At 36.9% G+C, this 20,080-nt stretch overlaps 1 protein-coding gene and 1 long non-coding RNA gene across 2 annotated transcripts in view; one reads left to right on the forward strand and one right to left on the reverse strand.

Moving 5' to 3' along the window:
• LOC143670676 (uncharacterized) overlaps window positions 1–20,080 on the forward strand; it is a 494,335-nt gene that overhangs the window by 281,365 nt on the left and 192,890 nt on the right. The window lies entirely within an intron of this gene.
• DDX53 (DEAD-box helicase 53) lies at window positions 7,140–16,622 on the reverse strand. The gene is given in 11 exon segments (XM_077145991.1): window positions 7,140–7,425; window positions 7,712–7,748; window positions 15,030–15,077; window positions 15,080–15,592; window positions 15,595–15,789; window positions 15,792–15,954; window positions 15,956–16,039; window positions 16,041–16,189; window positions 16,192–16,220; window positions 16,222–16,324; window positions 16,601–16,622. Coding segments are annotated over 11 exon segments (1,629 nt in total).

Consider the following 20,080-nt stretch of genomic DNA (forward strand, 5'->3'; position numbering starts at 1 on the left):
TGATGGAATTAATGGGTTTTTAAAATTTATCACTGTAATTCTAAAATAAATTTTTAAATATTCCAGCTGTTTGCTGGGGAAGTGAATTTTACCTAAATTATTTTAATAAGTGGTATAGCAGTAATTTCAGATTTAAGACTAACAGTCATAAACAGTGGTCATATACCTTCTCTGTTATATCTGGAAATGGAAACAATTTATTATGACCTTCTACAGGTTTTACTTTTTAAATAGAGTGAGCATGTTGAACTTAAAATATGAATAACCCCAACAATTTTCAGTTTGTGTTTTGCTTTGGTCGAACTTTGGTGTGTGTTCATCACCCATCAGTTATTTGTGAGGGTGTTTCTTCTATATGAATATTGTTTCATGCTTGTATGGGAAAAATTATAGCTAAACATTTCATTGTACCCAATCTGCAAAAGAAGCACAATTCTATTGCTTTGTTTTGCTTATAGTCATTAAATCATTACTTTTGCATAAAAAAAAAACTGGTGGCATACTTGAGAATGTGATACCATAAAGTGGAAATAAGCTATAGATAGCAAGAAGATATTAGCAACCTATATAATTGACAAAAGATTCATATGCAGAAGAAATACAAAACACCTAAAATCAATTAGAAAAAGATAGACAGCTCATAGAAAATTGAGTGACAACTAAGAACAGGTAATTTAAAGAAGACTTCTGAATGGCTGACAAACAGATGATATTTCACCTGACTGGTTATCAGGAAACTTCAAATTACAAGATACCATTACACACTTATCAAAAGTTAGAAAGTCTAACCATACCAACTATGGGTAAATACAAATGCCATGTGTTAAACTAGTGATGGAAATATAAATTGGTGTAAACATATCAAAGAACTATTTGGCAATATCTATTTAAACAGTAAAATTTGCATACCTGTAACTCAACGATTCTAGGTAGGCATCTAGGGGTAATAATAAAAATATTTAACAATTGTTGCATCTGGGTCACAATTTAATCAGAATGGACATAAGCTGCAAATGACTGGTATGGTCAGTATTCACTTCAACATCCATTTTGTATATATACTGTATATATATGCACAAGGAGACTTGTATAATAATAATAAAAAATAACATGTCTATCCATAAAGTGATGGATAAGTAAATTGTATGATCATAAAATGACATGCTATTCAATTCAAATGAATTAGAGCTACGTAGGTCAACTTTGATAAATTTTACAAAAAATATTTTTAAAAGAATTCATATTGTGTGAAAGCACTTATGCAACATTTAAAACATGAAAAATACTATAAATTTCTTACGGTACATGTATAAATAGTAAATATACACATGGGCAATATGCATACCAACTTCAGGAGCATGGTTACCCCTGATGTGAAAGGGAGGGAAATAGGATAAGGTAGGAGGATTTTAGCACTCTATGTATTCTTTAACAACTTAACAAATTAATATCTAAAACAAACAAAATATTAACATGTGCTAAATTTAGATGTAGGCATGTGTTTTAGTTTGCTAATGCTGCCAGAATGTAATATGCCAGAAATGGACTGGCTTTTATAAAGGGGATTCATTTAGTTGCAAATTTACAGCAAATTTAAAGGCAACTGGCTTTCCTTTAGCTTTCTCTGTCACATGGGAAGGCAACAATGATGTCTGTTGGCCTTTCCTTCAGGCTTCTGGGTTCAAACAGCTTTTCCTGGTGTAATTCCTTTCCATATATCTAAATGTCTGTCTCTGAGCTGCTGAGCATCTTCTGATTTCTCCTTTTAAGCCTTAGTTATTGAGGAAGACACCCCCCTTAACTGACTACAGATGCAATCAGCCATAGATGATATTCACATGCCGACAATTCAAATTCACAGCAGCAGAGCAACTGGCACCATCCCCTGGCCAAGGTGACGCTTGAGCCTATCTACTACAGTGTTCACCCCTTTCCAACTTGGCAACTATACTTATCACCTCAGACCATACTAAATTTCTAAGTAGAAAACAGTAACAGAAATATTTTTTTGCCTAACAATGATCATCTCTCTTGCATTTATTGCACTACATCTTCTTTCTATATACAAAATACATTCATTTCATCACAATAGCGCAAAAGCCTTAAATCATTTCAGGAACAATACAAATGCAATACTAACTCAAAAATAGTATGAAATCTCATCAGAGTCAATTACAAGCATGGTGTGTCCTAAAACAAAATTCTCTGGCTGTGGACCTGTAAACTTAGAGCTAGTTATCTGTTTCCAGTATACAAAGAAGAAACAATCCAAGGATAAATGAGCCCATTGCTGTAGGAAGAAATTAAAAGGAAAACAGGAACCACTGACTTAATTCTGAAAACCTGCACGGTAGTAGTTAGGTTCAGGTGTCAACATGGCCAAATGATTTTATGTTATATATATTATATATATGTTTATGTTATATGTGCTTATGTTATATATGTTTCATTGTTTTAAAAAGAATGTAAATAACATTGTGGAGCTTGTACTGGACTCTTATCTGTCTGACATCAAAGCGAGGGAGCGTTTCACCACCTAAATTCCAGAAGACAGACCCTAGCCCTTCCCCCCAGATGAAGCTTTTTCTTACCATTACTGTCAGGAACATGGTTAGGCACCAGTGTCATAAAGGGTAGTTGTTTAGGGATCATACCCTGGAAACTTCCTGATCTATGTCAGGCCATGTGATCTGATATCCAAGGGTACAGGTTGGTCAAATGGTGGGATTGTTTGGAGAAAAATGAATTCTTTGTGCACTGTGGAGTATGATGAATTGGTACAGATATGCTTTCAGGTGCTAGTCTGGCATGTATATACTTGCTGGAGGGTGCATATTTCAGAAGTCTTATTATCATTCTAAACATGGGGCTTTTTTCCCCCCATGTACTCACATTTCATCCCTTTGCTACTGCCAGGTAAGGCAATAGGAGGACTTTTGGCCACGCGGTTAAATCCTGCTAGTTGCTGTGTCCTCACTTGTAGATTTTGCACAGGAGCACAAGTATTTCATTTAGGTCTGTGGTTTTTCCATCAGTCCATGAGTTATGGCTCAGGTGGCAGTTGAGTTTGCCATGAAAACCTACAGAGTTAGGTTTCTGAGGGGAATTATTAAGCATTGGTAATCTCTCATCCCTTTCCCTTAAGATTTCCATTTATTCACCAATTATCAGAATTTTCAGTAACTCTGGGGAAGCTGCATTTAGTGGCAGTGTTTAAAGGATAGTATTGATCAATGAAAGATTAAGTGGTAGTTATGTTTTATTTGAAATAATATTTTAGGAGTCAAATATTTGCTTTGCTCAAAAGGATGGTAGTAAAAATTCCAAAGGGTATTATATTCAGGGCTGTACAGAGCTAGGAAGGTTCTGCTTGTCAGCCTGGTTCAGTGTAGAGGATTTCTAATCTGGTTTTTATTCCGAGTTCTAGTCACCTGAATGTCTGCCTCATCATTTTGGAGAGATCTTGCTCTGTATTTCACGTATAATTGTTTAGAGTCTACTCTAGGCCAGGTTCTACTAGGGCCTGGGAGTCTAATGATGAGGAAACAATGGTTCTTGACTCCAGTAATGGGGGTCATTGGGCCTAAGCATGAAAGATAAAACAAAGCAGTAATCTGGGCCATTTCCTATTTTCCCTGTAGAAACTTATGGTTGAGCTAGGAGCCTCTGGGGTTTTGAGTTTGGTTGACAGGATGAGTAGAAACCCTTTAAATCCTGGTCCTACTGTGATGCCTGAGATGATTGACTATCTCAACAAAATATTGAAGCCATCTATATGATTGCAAAGAAAATACCTGGCAAGGAAAACTCCATAAACGTTTCCTCTGAACCAGCCAGTTTTGTGTTTGACAATCATTCCCCCAATGATTCGTCCACAGTTAACGGCATAGTTTATATCCCTTCTTGTCAAAGTTCTGTGATGCTCAAGTGAAACTTTGTGTGATCTGAAGGTTTGTATTGTCTAGCACTTCCAGTATTGTACTCTAAAATATTTTCTGAAGTCCCAGTATTATTAATATTTACATGTAAATGAAAAAGATATGATTATGAATTAAATATGTGGTAAATGAGAAATCTATGTTGTATTTGTGAGAGTTATCCTAAATCAATTTCTTCGTGGTTTAGGATGATACAAAGAGAAGAGAGTGCTAAGAAATGACTTCATCTAAATCACAAGTGCAAAGCTCAACATATATTTTTGGTGCTAAAATGTGAATATCTAGGTATGGCAATGATGATAATGAAATTAACTTTCACATAAAAGTGTTTTGGGGTCAGATAAATTTAAGTGAAATTTTCCTTATTTTAGACATGAAAGTTTATTGATTGAAAAGTTTCAGAATTTCAAAGAACAGACTTGGGAAATCGTGATATAAATATTGAATGCTGTCCTTCTTGAAAAATGGTTATTAAAATTCATTACAAATAGGTATTTCCTGTTGGATGGTCTTATGAAAGTTTCTCGAAGAATGGAATGGATAAAATATGTGGTAAAATAAGTAGTAATGGAAATACCAACGAGTCAGTTCTCTAGATAGTAAGAAGATGCTTACATTTCACAGAAATGCTTAAAAAGAGCATTGACAGCCCATGCCTGACAAGTAGAGGTGCTAACTGGATCTGTAGCCTGAAAAATATATGAACTGTCTTTATAAGGAAAACGATTTAATTCCTTAGCTTCTAAGGTCTTTTTCCTCTGAAGTTTACCTTTCCTCCAACTCACAGGTGGGCCTTAGCCACTGTGCATTATATGGCCTTGTCACCACCATTGATCCAAATTGGACCAATCGATCCTCTTTTTACAGAGATATGGTCATTGTGGTAGTTAGATTCAGGTGTCAACTTGGCTATGTGAAGGTGCCAGTTCTGTTGCTGAGGACATGAGCCAATGGCATGTGAACCTCATCTATTCCTGATTACATCTGCAGTTGGCTAGGAGGCTTGCCTGCTGCAATGAATGCTGTTTGCTTTAATTGGCTGGTGCTTAAATGAGAGAGCTCAACGTAGCACAGCCAGAGTAGCTCAGCATACCTCATCTCATCACTTGCAGCTCAGCCCAGGCCTTTGGAGATGCAGGAATGAATCACCCCAGGAAAGGTTGTTGGAACCTAGAGGCCTGGAGAGAAGGCCAGCAGAGATGGCCTTGTGCCTTCCCATGTAAGAAAGAACCTCAGTTGAAAATTAGCTGCCTTTCCTCTGAAGAACTGTGCTTTAACTAAATAAATCCCCTTTTACTGATAAGCTAATCCATCTCTGGTGTGTTGCATTCCAGCAGCTAGCAAACTACAACAGACATGGAACTGAGAAATTCTAGCTCAGTGTAGACTGATGGCATGAATAGACCTAATGTAAATCAGGTAGCTTGTCAATCAGCCATCTTCCACCATGTGCATCCAGAAACAGCAAAAGGCAGTCTGTGGAGGAAGAACAATGGAGAGCAGACTTGCAGAGAGAAGCAGAGGCCAGAAACACACAGGTAACACAGATGGAGAGACCCATCAGCTATCCCCCTCTTGGAAAACACCTCCCCAAACAAAACTACCATGTGTTACATTTTATAATTTGTGGGAGTGACATTTAGGTTGAATTGGCTTAATTTTTACCACCATATCCCCTCACCACCCTTCCCCTGTTTAAAATAATACTGAGTGTAATATCAATGAACAGTTTTAGATGTCCTGGGTACTTTATATGTCTGTTGTTTAATAGTCATGAAGTGTAAATTAAACTAACCATATTTTATAGCTGAGGAAACCAAGACTCAGGATCTTTATGTGACTTGCCGAAATTCACATAACTGATTGCAGGTGGTGGAACTGAGACTCAAAGTTAGGTCTTTCTCACTCTGGAGACTACCCTTTACCATTGTTATGCTGCTGCTTGAATCTGATGGCAGCCACCTGTATCTTTCACAAGAGGGTGAAGATACTTGTCTCTTTTCTATAGGGAACAGTAAGTTCAGCTCCCTCTGCCTACTGTGCATGATGTTCTGAACTCTGAATGAGGTCTGTAGGAGGTAGTTGTGAGGAAGGTTGTGTGCTTTTAGAAAAACTGGATGCACACCCAGAGCATGTGTGAGTGCATGTGCGTGTATATATATTGTGGAAGTATGGGTAAAGAGGAGACTCTTTTACAGAAAGTTATTCCTTTTAGTTAACATCATGCTATACTCTCCTCTCCGTAAGAGAGCAGAAGACCAGAGTTATATTAGAGCTTAATGTCATATGGTCCTTCATGGGAAGGCACAGAGAGAGGGAGAGAGATACAGGAAGGGCCGAAAGAACAGGAACAGAGATGCGTGGTAGAGATATGACAAGCCCACATTTATTGATTCTGGAGAAAATTGAAACATTTATGTAAAATAGGTCAAAGGATAGGGGACCAAAAGCAATGACTTTAAGTAATTAATATTACCAAACATTATAAATGGGTTCTGATTGAAATTTTAATTAGGGCCCCAAAACACATTGGCATACTTGTTGAAAGTTCACCACACGTTGCAAGCTGAGAAAGATTGGATGGACTTTATTTCAGCTGGGTAAACCGCACTGCAGACATTTTACCGTATTGGAAGTATTGGAAGGAAAGAGAGACTTGCAGTAGGACAGTAACTCAAGGGTAACGTTTACATGTACTAGGAGAGCAGTGACAGGTGCTTGCCATTGTTTGTGCTCTGGGTGAGGAGGAGATGTCAAATATTAGGTGACCTGAATGGCATAGCACAGCTTGAGTGGTAATTGGGAAGTGAAATAGAGGAGTCAGCATAAAGAGAGAGGACCAGTCCACCTTTCTACTAATTAGAGATCTTTATCCAATCAATAAACCAAGCAATCCTGAATTACCATTTCTTTTATTAAAGGAAGGGTACTTGGTTACAGAAAGGGATATGGGAGAGAGAAAAATGTCTTGTTGAGTTTCTCAAATGTTCTTTTAAAAAAATACTTGCTCTTTCTTTTGTTTTTTAACTGGATTTTCAAATTCAGGTGGGAAAACAAAGATGGCCCATCAATCCTTTCTCCTTATTCCCCTTGTGCATGAAAGGAATTTTTAAAAAATCGTTATTCCTTGTGTTCCAAAGAACATTTCCATTGTTTTTGGCAATGTATCTCCATTAGGTAGAGCTTTCCACCCGGTGCCCCTTACGCTGCTGATTGCAAGAAATTCTCTGGTCGGCTACATTTCAGATCTGTCAGAGCCAGTGGTGTACTCCAGGTGCGACCAGGTGTGAATGCTGCTGAAGCTGTTGGTTCAGATAACCTTGATATTGAGCCTCTTCCTGATTGTGGTTCAAGTTTGCTTCTCTGCCGGTTTTTCACTTCTTCCTCTAATTGCTGCTGACTGTTCAAAAGCGGGAATTGTTTGATACGCTTCCAGTTTTTATAAAAGTACAGCAGCACCTTACAGAATGCCGTGTTTTCAGTGCCCCTATTAAATAAAGACCCAGGGGGAACGTTAACTTGCTTATTACAGTAAACTCTTATCCTAGTAAAGTACACCTCATTGGAGCATCTTCTCTATGATGGAAAATTCACTGCCTTGACACAAGATATTTTATGGCTCTTTTTTTAAATTTATCAGTCAAGCTACTCTGAGCTGCAGGTACTACAGAACTCAGCTAATACTGATTTTTAAAGATACAGATATTTCTTATTTCATATAATATAAAATTCAGAGATAAGGGATTCCAGAGCGTATTGTTTGGTTCCAACACAGAGTTCGAAGTGCAAAATATTTATTAGGGGTAACACCTGTGAAAGATGAAGAGGAAAGGCGTAGGCAAGGAAAGCCTTGTGACCATAGTTCAGATGTGCTACCTCTGGAGGGGAAGGGATGGAGGATTGTTTAGGAAGAGCCTATTTTTAAAGGACTCCTGAGAGTAGGATTGTGTTTCTTAACAATTATAATTCTGTCTTTTGAAAACTTCAGTTTAACATGCCAATGCATGGATATGCTGTGATTTATTTAATCAGTGCCCTATTATTAGACTTCAGAGTTATTTCTAAAATTTAATTATTTTAAGTAACACTATGATAATAGCTTTGTATATAAATTTTTTTTTTTTTTTTTTTTTTTTTTTTTTTTTTTTTAAGGAAAGACAGAGAGAAGGAAGGAAGGATAGAAGGAAGGAAGAGAGGAAGAAAGGGAAACATCTTTTAAACATTTTCTTGTTTTATTGTATTTTGTTTCTCCGTTTTCGTTACATGGGCTGGGGCCGGGAATCGAACCGAGGTCCTCCGGCATAGCAGGCAAGCACTTTGCCCGCTGAGCCACCGCGGCCCACCCTGTATATAAATTTTATGTTATGTTTATGTCTGATTCTCTCTTTAAGGTAAATGTCTAGAAGTGAAACTATTACTGGGTCAAAATTTGTTAAGCAAATACCCCTTTAATACATAATTTCAGATATCCCACCAAGGAATATATTATACCAAATTGTATCCTATTGGTGGTGGTGTTTTGTTTTTTTTCCTGCATCCTTAGTAGCATTAGGTATTTGCAGGTTTTTAAAAAATTTTTAGCCCAGTTCGCTTGGGAGAAAAAAATCTGTCATTGGTTAAATTTTCATTCTTTTTATTATAAAGAGTTGAGTGCTTTTTTTCACATTTATCATTCACTTGTTTGATGAACTGTCTTCTAGATTTCTGCCCATGTTTTTGTTTGGGGATCAATTTTTATTATACCTTTTCTTTATAAAAATCAGTGTATTAGATACAAATATTTATGATTGTGATATAAATTTTATTATTTTTTTTCTGGTGACCCCTTTGCCTTTGATGTTATTTTCATCATCGAAAAGGTTTTCATTTCTACATTGTCAAACCTATTAATATTCACCTTTTTTTCTGTGCGTGCTTTTATTCTTAACATTTTTTTTTTTACTTTGGTATCAGAAATTATTTTAGTATATGATCTACAAGTTCTTTTATTATTTTATAAAAATCAAGAATCTGGTGGGGATTTTTTAAGGGTAGGAGTTTTTAAATTAGAGAAGTTGTGGGATTTACAGGACAATCATACCTAAAATACAGGATTTCCATATGCCATCCCATTGTTAACACCTTGCATTGGTGTGGCACGTGGGTTACAATTGATAAAAGTACATTTTAAAAACTGTACTGTTAACTGTAGTCCATGGTTTTACTTAGGGTTCATTGTGTAGAACAGTTCCATGGATTTGTTTTAATTCCTGGTATGTATTTACGTATGTATGTATTTTTTAATGTTTTAGCTTTTTTTTTTTTTTTAAGAATAGACTTTCCTTTCTTGACAAATTGAAAATTCTGCTTTCCTTGCCGACTAGATCCTTATGCAGATTTATTTCTGGTTAGTTCTCTCTCTCATGGTTTTTCAGTGATACAGAATAAAACTGCTTTAACCATTATAGTTTTATAACGTATTCAAATATCTGACAGTGCAGTTTCTCTTAATTCTTTTGAATTTTTCAAAGATTTCTCTAGAGGAATGCATACTAGTATAGTACAAGTGTCAATACTATTGCTAGATTATGAGAACTGCAGAAGTTTTGAAATGAAGGAATGCAAATGGGATCGTGGGGAAGATGGGGCGCTTTGGACTGAGAATGGTAAATATGATTTGGCTTGACAGGTAGGTAGGAGAAAGGACATTCTAAATGGAGGAAACAGTCTGAATGACAGCACCCAGAATGCTGACGAAGCGTTATAAAATGGTGGGGGTGGGTGGATGCTGGGAAGGGATCTAATATTTGTTGAGTGCTTATTGAGTATAAGACACCATTTTAAGCACTATGTAGGAATAACTCTGATGTCAGCTGAATCCCCATCCTTTATTCCTGTGTCAGTGTATGCTCAGTGCCCTGCTTTTGCTCTGTTCTAATTTGGATGTAGAACTTAGTACTTCTTTGAGTTTCTGAAGAAAAAAAAAATCACTCACAAAATGTTATTTATCAATCTAGACCAAGGTTGTTTGACACCTCACCATTGGCATATGGCACCAGCAAAATTGTTTTTGTAGGGGTCTATCCTGTGCATTATAGGATGTTTAGTAGGTATGCTTGGTCTTTACCCAATAGATGCCATCAGCAATCCTTCTTCCCTAGTTATGACACCAAAAAATGTCTCCAGACATTTCCAAATGTCCGTTAGAGGGCAAAATCAACTCCAGTTGAGGACAAAGTGATAGATTATATCAAAGGTAGGAAACTTGTTGGGGGGTTTTATTTTGTGCAATCCATGACAAATAAATATATATATTTTTTTCTTTAAGTCCGTTCTTGGTTTCTATGTAGTTGATTTGGGCTTGTGTTTTTTTGTTTTGTTGTGTTTTGTTTACTCTGTTGCAGGGTTTCTCAACCACAACGATACTGACATTTGGACCAGATAATTCTTGACTGTGTGGGTCTGTCCTGTGCATTTTATGTTTAGCAGCATCCCTGCCCTCTGCCCAGGAGATGTCAGTAGCACCTTCTCTCCCCCCAGTTGTGACAACCAAATCTGTCTCCAGACGTTGGACGAATCAACCTTGTTTGAGAACCACTGATGCAGACTGTCTCAAAGACAGGTTGGAGGGTTTTGTGTACAACCCACAAGAAATAACTTAAGTATTCTCTTTTTATTCCCTCTGAAGTCCTTTCTTGGTTACTATGCAATTGATTGTTTTTTGTTTGTTTACTTCTGCTTATGCTCTTTCAGGGATTCTCCATCTTGGCACTATTGAGGTTTTGGGCTGAATAATTCTTTATTGTACAGGGTGTGGGGTTGCTGTCTTGCTTCTGACAGGATGTTTAGTGTTATCCCTGACCTCTACCCCGTAGATGTCAGTCATGCCCCCTGCCCAGTTGTAACAACCAAAACTGTCTGGAGACATTGCCAAATGATCCGTCAGGGACAAGATCGCCTCTAGTTGAGAACCACTTTGCCCATGCAGTAGCTCTTCTTTTCAACTTTGTTTTTTGGTTTTGTTATGTTTTTGTTTGTAAGAAATGTGCTTTTTGCTTCTTTTCCTACTCGGAGACCTTGAATGGTACTTTTTGTTATTTGAAAATGATTGAGGAACCTTTCCCTCTACCTCAGATGGTTTAATTGCTGCATTTTTTTCTAATAAATATAGCATTGCCCCTGGAGAGGAAATCTGGCTAGTAACATATTCATCAACTTACTAAACTTTCATCATTTCTCCTTGGAATGTACAGGAAAAGGCTGTTTGTAAATTTGCACGTACTTCTCTCTTTCACTAAATCTGAACTACCTCAAAACAAAAATATTGCCTGGCACATAGTAACTGTATTGAAATTTAAAAAATGTAAACATTGGAATCAGATATGTCTGGGTCAAAATATCAGTTCACCTCTCTTTAACCAGAGTTAGTGACCTAAGCATGTTAGCTCCTCTGGTCCCATTTCATCATCTGCAAAATGGTGGTGAGATTACTTTCCGAGTGGGTTTCTTATATTAGAGATGAGATAAAGCACATGGTATAAATAAAACACTCAGAAATGTTACTACCCATTGTAATTAATTTGATCGAGATATTTAGGCCTGTATAAAGAGCCTTTAAAGCCAGACTTTAAACCTGAAACACCTATAAACAAGTGTGTACCTCTTACTTCTCTTAGTTTCTGCATATTTGTTGTGATCCCAGCTGAGCCATATTGAAAAAAATAAATGAATTTTTCTCTTTATTTGGCCACATTTTAAGGCTTTTCTAATTCTAACATTCTCATGAACACTGAATATTAAAGTTTATTTAGCATCATTGAAGGGATTTCTTTTTGCAGTTGTTGGAAAGATGTGCATTACTTCTAAAGCATAAAGCATAAAATTAAGAGTTTTACTGAAATGGGTTCCTATGGCAAAAGTGTCATTTGATTGTATTTTAATGTTTTCCCCAGTAGATGAGATATATTTTTCACATTTATTTTTCCCTCGTGTATATGTGGTTTTGACCTTTTCAAGACAAATTGAATAGGAAATAAAATATGATGAAAAGAAAAACAAAGAATAAAAAGAGACAACCTGTGAGTCATATTACAAAAATCAATAAAAATGCAGATTGTGCTGTCTGGGCATTAAAAAGGGTTTCTTTGTTCAGTTTGCTACACAAGAATGGGATTTCACCTAGATTCTAGAGTGAAGTGTTAATACAAGGCTGGGGCATAGAATTTTGGTTATAATATCAATAGAAGTTTAGTGGTGAAGGGGACTCAAATTTATTTACTATAACCATCACATTTTATGTGTGACCTAGATAAGGCAAGTGACTGGCCCAGAGGTTTTTAAAATATTTTTATTGATAACATACAAACACAAACATTCTTAATATACAGACATTTCATATGTGGTGTACCATCAGTGGCTCACAATTATGTTATGCAATTGTTATACAATTATGTTATGATTGTATATTCATCACCGTGATAATTTTTTAGGACATTTGTCTCACTCCAGAAAAAGCAATAAAAAGATTAAAGAGACTCATACATACCATACCCCTTATTCCTCCTTCTCATTGACTGCTAGTATTTCCATCTACCCAATATATTTCAACCTTTGTTCCCTCTTTTATTTAATTTTTTTATCTGTATTTTTTACTCACCTGTCCATACCTTGGATAAAGGGAGCATCAGCCACAAGATTTTCATAATCACACAGTTACATTGTAAAGGTTATATCTTTATACCAGTCATTTTCAAGAAACAAGGCTACTGGAACACAGCTCTACAGTTTCTGGTACTTCCCTTTAGCCACTCAAATACACCATAAACTGAAAAGGGGTACCTGTGTAATGCAGAAGAATAACCTCCAGGATAACCTCTCAACTCTGAAGGCTCTCAGCCACTGACACTTTATTTTTTTCTCATTTCTCTCTTCCCCCTTTTGATCAAGAAGATTTCTCAATCCCTTGATGCTGAGTCCCAGTTCATCCTAGGATTTCTATTCCACGTTTGCCATGGAGATTTATACCTCTGGGAGTCATGTCCCACATAGCTGGAGGGGTTTGGGGGGTAGTGGATTCACTTGCCTTGTCCTCTTAGAGAGGCCACATCTAAGTAACAAAAGAGGTTCTCTGGGGGTGACTCGTAGGCCTAATTTTAAGTAGGCTTAGCCTATCCTTTGCAGGAATAAGTTTCATAGGGGCGAACCCTAAGATTGGGGCCTTGGCCTATTGATTTGGTTGTCCCCACTGCTTGCAAGAGTATCAGAAATTCTCCAAATGGGGAAGTTGAATTTGACCCTGCAAATACTTCTTTATTCACTGTCCAAATCGCTTGGTCCAGGGTTTTTTTTTTTTTTTTTTGCAAAAATACAGGCTTACCTTGTTGTATTGTGCTATGCAGATATTGTGTTTTTTTACAAATAGAAGGTTTGTGGCAACCCTGAGTCAAACGCGTCTCTCCACACCATTTTTCCAATAGCATGTGCTCACTTCATGTCTCTGTCACATTTTTTTAAAAACTTTTTAAATTGTAAATATAACATATTTACAAAGTAAAGAAAGGAAAAAGCAATAGTTTTCAAAGCACTCTTCAGCCAGTAGTTGCAGGACAGATCCCAGAAAGTGTCACATTTTGATTAAGATATGTATACTTTTTTTAGACATAATAGTATTGCACACTTAATAGACTACAGTATAGTATAAGCATAGCTTTTACATACAAGAAATTTTGTGTGACTTGCTTTATTGCAATATTTGCTTTATTACGGTGGTCAGAAACCAAACCTGTAATATCTCTGAGGTATGTGTATAATACAAACCCCATAGAGAAGACTACAACATATCCCCTTCTACTAGGTATCAGAGCCACCATTTTAATATTTTGCCACCTTTGCTATATAATTTTTTAAATTTATTTTTATTTATGATCCATATCTGCATACAAACACAAATGTTCTTATCATATGATCATTCCATTCTTGTAATATAATCAGTAACTCACACTGTCATCACATAGTTGTATATTCATCATCATGATCATTTCTTAGAACATCTGCATCAATTCAGAAAAAGCAATAAAAAGAAAACAGAAAAAAATTCATACATACCTTACCCCTCCCCTTCACCAATCACCAACATTTCAATCTACTAAATTTATTTTAACTTTTGTTCCCTCTATTATTTATTTATTTTTAATCCATATGTTTTACCTCTCCGTCGATAAGGTAGACAAAAGGAGCATTAGACACAAGGCTGTCACAACCACATAGTCACACTGTGACAGCTATATCATCATACAATCATCTTCAAGAAACATTGAACCAGAGTTCTTAATCAATGATTAATGTAAGAATTTATGGGAGGATCTCATTCCTGGTGGGTCAGATACTCTGCTCTGTTGGTCACATCTAGCTGATAAAATAGATATGTGGAATTGTCTAGAAGACTGATTTATTTTCTAATGAGCTAAAAAAAAAAAGGTATAATAATAGAGATAATTTTAGGGATTGTTCTGGCACCCACCACTGGGAAAGGGGAGACGGAGAGAATAGTTGACTGCCTGGGATAAGCTCCATGAAAAATGTGCTTTAGTTCAGTTCAACTATTTTAAAGCAAGAAAAGCACCACTGTTATCTTTTACCGAGCTCTTAGAGAAGACACAGATGGACATGCAGGCTTATAAATAAAACTAGACTTTAACAATGCATAGCACTTTATTTTTTTCTATGCAGTCTCTAATTATTAAAACATTTTTTATTTTATTAAGGAATGTACACGATAGTGCTTAACAGTAATTATGTTACAAGTTGATCAAATCTCTTTAAAGTGCTGGTATGTTTTCTTTAGTTCTTTATGTATCTTAAACGCTGTATATCTTTAACATTCCTTGGATCTCCCTGTAGCTTAGTACAACTTTTCAAGGTAGACATCAGTAAGACTCTTTGGGGGGCGGGCAACAGTGGCTCAGTGGCAGAATTCTCGCCTGCCATGCCAGAGACCCCAGTTTGACTCCTGGAGCCTGCCAATGTAAAAAAAAACAAACAAAAAAAAACTCCTTGGGTTTTTTGAGATTTTCTTAATTTTTTTTTTCTGTTTTCTCGTTTTTCCTGTGTAACTTATATTTTCGGCCATTATTGTCAAATCATCTGGGACCCTCTGATTTCCTTTTTTAGAATTTCAATCAATTCGGCAGCAATCTTCCAGTCAGCTTGCATAATAAGAGTAACTGATATGCTAGTCTTCCCTGTTCCTCCCATATGACCTATTCTATGTGTATATTCATCACTATTCTGTGGGAAAACATAATTATATACATGTGTGACATCATGAACATTGAGACCACGGGATGCTAAATCAGTAGCAATCAGAATTTTTTACTTTTCCTCTTTGGAAGTTCTCAAAGCCTTGCTCTCTATCACTTTGCCATGCAAAGATTGTACCAGTATGGCTTGGAGGCTCAAATCACTTGATAAATTATTGGCCACAAGTTTTTTGCTGACAAATATAATCACTTTGTCTTTTGGTGATGTGCTTTCTAGGAAGTCTTGGATAAGAGATCATTTCTCTTTGGTGGTAACAATTATATTTTGCTTCATGGTATTTATCGCTGCTAGGTCCAGAGTACCTACACATACAATCATAAGTTCTTTCAGATAAGATTGTAAAAGTCAACGAACGTATCTGGCCAAGTTGCACTTGTTATAACAGCCTGATCTTCTGGGTGCACATCTAATAAAATCTTCATTATCTGGTGTTCTAACCCCAAAACCAGCATTTTATCTCCCTCGTCTATGGCCAAGTAGTTGATGCTTTTCAGGTTGATACAGTTCTTTATTTGCAGATCATTCAATCCTCCAGAAGTTGCAGTAATGATTATATAGCTTTGGTGTTATCTTTTATCTGTTCTCTGTTTCTGCCACCATAAATACAAATACTTTTAAGACCTTTATATGAATACTTAAAACATTCACCTTCCACTTCAATAGCTAATTCTCGAGTAGGTGTGAGAACTAGCATGCCAGGCCCATTCTTTTATTCTCTAGGTGTTTGGTTGCAAATTCAGATTAATAAACCTAGGCATTAAATAGGGAAATGTTTTGCCTGTTCGTGTTTGGGCAGGATAAATCTGTAAGATCTATGCCTTGAAGATCAATTGGCCATATCTGTGATTGAATTGGCCTTGACTTTTGAAAACCTGCTGTTATTAAATTTTATATAATTTCAGAATAAGGCTGGAAAGCATCTTCAAATGTGCAAGTTGAATTGGGAAGGGGCATTTTTCACCATCTTTCAAGTCGTCATACATTCTTGAAATGTTCCTGCCTCCAGTTATCTACTTGTGCTTGTGAGATTCATCTTGTTGCTGTGGATTCTACATGTAAGTTTTTTCTCAGTTCATGGTAAATCTTTCCTTTTGTTTTTTTTTTTTTTGCACAGGCAGGCACTAGGAATCTAACCTGGGTCTCTGGCCTGGCAGGCGAGAACTCTGCCTGCTGAGCCACCATCACACTGCCCTCCCATTTTCTTTTTAACCATCCTACAACCTGCCCTGAATTTGATCTCAATATATCAAGGGCCTAAATTCTCTAACAGTGTTGCTATGCTTAAATCTCTTCCAACAGAAAGTTAGTTAGGCTACAAGAATATCAATACTAGATTTTTCTTTTTTTAATAAGAGATTCTATACCTGCTTTGGCCTTTGCTTTCATGGCCTGGTTGCCAAAAATGTTTACCTTTGCTTCAGAATCCCCTTTTATTATTTGTATTTTGGTGTTTGTTGTTGCCTGGGACTTAAATGACCCTGAGAGTGAGGCCTGACTTAAATTTTATGTCCTCAAGCTAGTTCTGACTCTGAATGGGAGCAGTCTTGAAGCTCACCTTGCATTTATCCACATACTGTTTTTTATAAGCCAATTATTTCCATAGGAGAAAAAATAGGGGCTTTTTGAAAACCAACTGATTTATATATATGTGGGTGTATTTATTTACTTCGTTTTTTTTTTTTTTTTGAGTAACAACAATATTTGGTCACGACAAATTCATCACATTCCTGTAATTTAAATTATTCCATCCCAAGTTTCTTGGATGCATACTCAGGGGTGGCATTTTGCTTCTAAAATTTCAGTTAAACTGTAACACTTGTTCAGAAAGTTTCCAGATCCTATTTCAAGGATGGTGTTGGAAGAGAGTTAGAATGGGGTCTAAGGCATCACAGGGGATGCTTTCAATGGTTTTTTGCTTTTCTCTTTGCCTCTTTTAATTTTTTTTTCTCCCCATGGTTTTGGAGAATCTGAAGTCTTAGCACTGGAAAGCTATATAGAAAGGTATAGAAGGACACCCTGGTAGCAGGCTGCACAGGTGAATATCTAGCTTCTTTTGAAATAGTCTCAGAGGCAGGGAGCTCACTGCATTTTAAGGATTTCCATTATGAGGTAGTTCTTATGGGTACAAAGTGTTGAACTAAAATGTGCCTCCTCCTGCCTCTTTAGGGCCTTCATCTAGCTTCTGAAGTTACATAGAATAAGCTAGACCCTTCTTGTATCCTTGCGTACTTAAGGGCCACTGCCAGATTCCCTTAAACCTTCTGTTTATCAGGTTTAAAAATTCCCAGTTTCTTCAACATAACTTGATATGATACTGTAGCATGAAAACCAGGAATGAGGCCGCAGGCCTCCAGGAACGTTCCGTGAAGTTAGAACAGGCTGAGACTAAGGATCTGCAGTTTCAGGAAGCAGGTTTTATTAGCTCGTGCGCACGAGGGCCCAGCTGAGTCACCTCAAAAGTCTGAGCCCCGAACAAAAGGCAACTTTAGCTTTTATAGACTTTTTGACATGATAAAGACAAGGTACACAATTGGCTGATTTAAGCTGAGAATGGCCCAGAGCTGAACTGTTAAGGGGCCCCCACCCCAGGAATGTCTTCTTTTGCCTATGTGCATTTTTACCAGTTCCTGAAGGCTAGGGGAGGGGTTTCTATACCAGGAAATGAACCTTATCTCACTTGCCTGCAAGGAGAGGAGGTTTGGAGATTTTCCACAGAGAGGAAAGCTAAACCAGAAAGAGGGCAAGGCTTGCCTGCTACAATATGGTTTCCAAAGATGTACACCATCCTGTTGCTTCTTCTTTGGAAATGGTTAATCAAGGACCCTTTATAGTGTAGCATATAAAAGTAAGCAAAAAATTCTACAGAAATGGACTTACTACTGTTAGGTCTTTTTTATTGGGCATGACAATTCTGTTAACTCTATGTAAGAACTCTTATGACACAAAGCTGCTCAGAGTAATGTGATGGGGATTTATGTCCCTTCTCTGTCATCTTGTACTTCCATGGTGAATTTTGTTTTTGTTGACCTAAAAGTAGGCTATATATTTATCATTTTATATTCATCCCATTAAGTTTGATCAATTAATGTAGCCAACTAAATATAATTGTAATGCTTATTCTCTTATCCTATTATCTTCTACTTTCACTTCACCTGCAAATTTAATGTTCATGGCATCCCTCTCTTCAGCTGGAGTTGCTGATTAAAATTTGAACATGTCTGAGTATGGGACAGAAGTCTATGATATAGTGGGAAAAGCCTTTTTATGTCAACAGTTTTCCTGAAAGCTTTTTTTTTTTTTTTGGGAAAAAAGTTGTTCATCAAATATGTTTGTGAAATACAGACCAGTGTCCCCTCATTTAGAGTCACCATGTAGATTAGGTGTCCCAGAAGCTCTGAGAATTACAAGCTTTGAAAAATCCCATTATTTAAACCCAAAGTTTCCTAAAGGAATTTGTCAATAGAATCCCTTTTCTTTTTTTTTAATAAACATTCTATTTGGAACAACTTTAGATTACAGAAAAATTGCAAAGATATTACAGGCAGTTCCTATATATCCCTCAACCAGTTTTGATTTTCTCTAATCTTGTATCTCACATTACTGTGTTGTATCTGTAAAATCTGAGAAATCAACATTGGCATATTAGTGTTAACTAAACTGTAGCAGGCAGGCCTTGCCCTCTTTCTGTTTTAGCTGTGCTCTCTGTGGAAAATCCCCAAACCCCCTCTCCTTGCAGGCAAGCGAGATAAGGCACATTTCCTGGTATAGAAACCCCCTCCCCTAGCCTTAAGGAACTGATGAAGATGCACGTAGGCAAGAGAAGACATTCCTGGGGTGGGGGTCCCTCAACGGTTCAGCTCTGAGCCATTCTCAAATCAGCCAATTGTTTACCTTGTCTTTAACATGTCAAAGAGTCTATAAAAGCTAAGGTTGCCTTTTGCTCGGGGCTCAGACTTTCAGGGGTTACTGCCTGAGCCCTATGGCCATAGCAAATAAAACCTGCTTCCTGAAACTATGGATCCTTAGTCTCAGCCTGTTCTAACTTCGCAAAACATTCCTGGAGGCCTGCGGCCTCATTCCTGGTTTTCGTGCTACAAAACAACAGACTTTATATCAATAGTTTTTGGGGATTAAAGCATGCCCTCCGTAAAGAAATGCTTGAATCCTAATCTCCAGTCCTGTGGGCATGAACCCATTTATAAATAGGACCTTTGAAGATATTTTTGGTTAGGATGTGGCCAAAATGAATGAAGATGGGCCTTAATCCAGGATGACAGAAGTCCTATAAGCAAAGGAAATTGGACACAGAAGTGGAAACCAGAGGAGGAGACAGAAAAAGAAAGATCGCCATGTGACAGAGGCAGAGATTGAACTGCTACCAGAACTACAGACTTTGGAAGATACATGGCTCTCAGATACCTTGATGTTAGACTTCTAGCCTCAGTTCTGAAGACAACAAATTCCTGTTGTTTATGCCACCCTATTGTGTGTTATTTGTCATAGCAACCCTAAAAAACCAGGTTTTTGATACTGGAAAGTGGGGTGCTGCTCTTACAAATACCTAAAACTGTAGAAGTAGATTTGGAATTGATAATGGGTGGAGGCTGAAAGCATTTTGAGGTACTTGATAGAGAAAGCCTAGATTGCTTTGAAGAAACGGTTGGTAAAGGCGTGAATATGAAAGATGAATCTGGTGTGGGCTCATAAAAAGAAAAGCTGTAGAGAAAGTTTGTATACTTTAGGGAATACATATATCATCATGAACAGGATGTTGGTATAAATATGAATATTAAAAGTACTTCCGGTAAGGCCTTGGAAGGAAATGATGAATGTGTTATTGGAAA

This window comes from Tamandua tetradactyla, chromosome X (assembly GCF_023851605.1).
Source record: "Tamandua tetradactyla isolate mTamTet1 chromosome X, mTamTet1.pri, whole genome shotgun sequence".
Taxonomy (NCBI): Eukaryota; Metazoa; Chordata; class Mammalia; order Pilosa; family Myrmecophagidae; genus Tamandua; species Tamandua tetradactyla.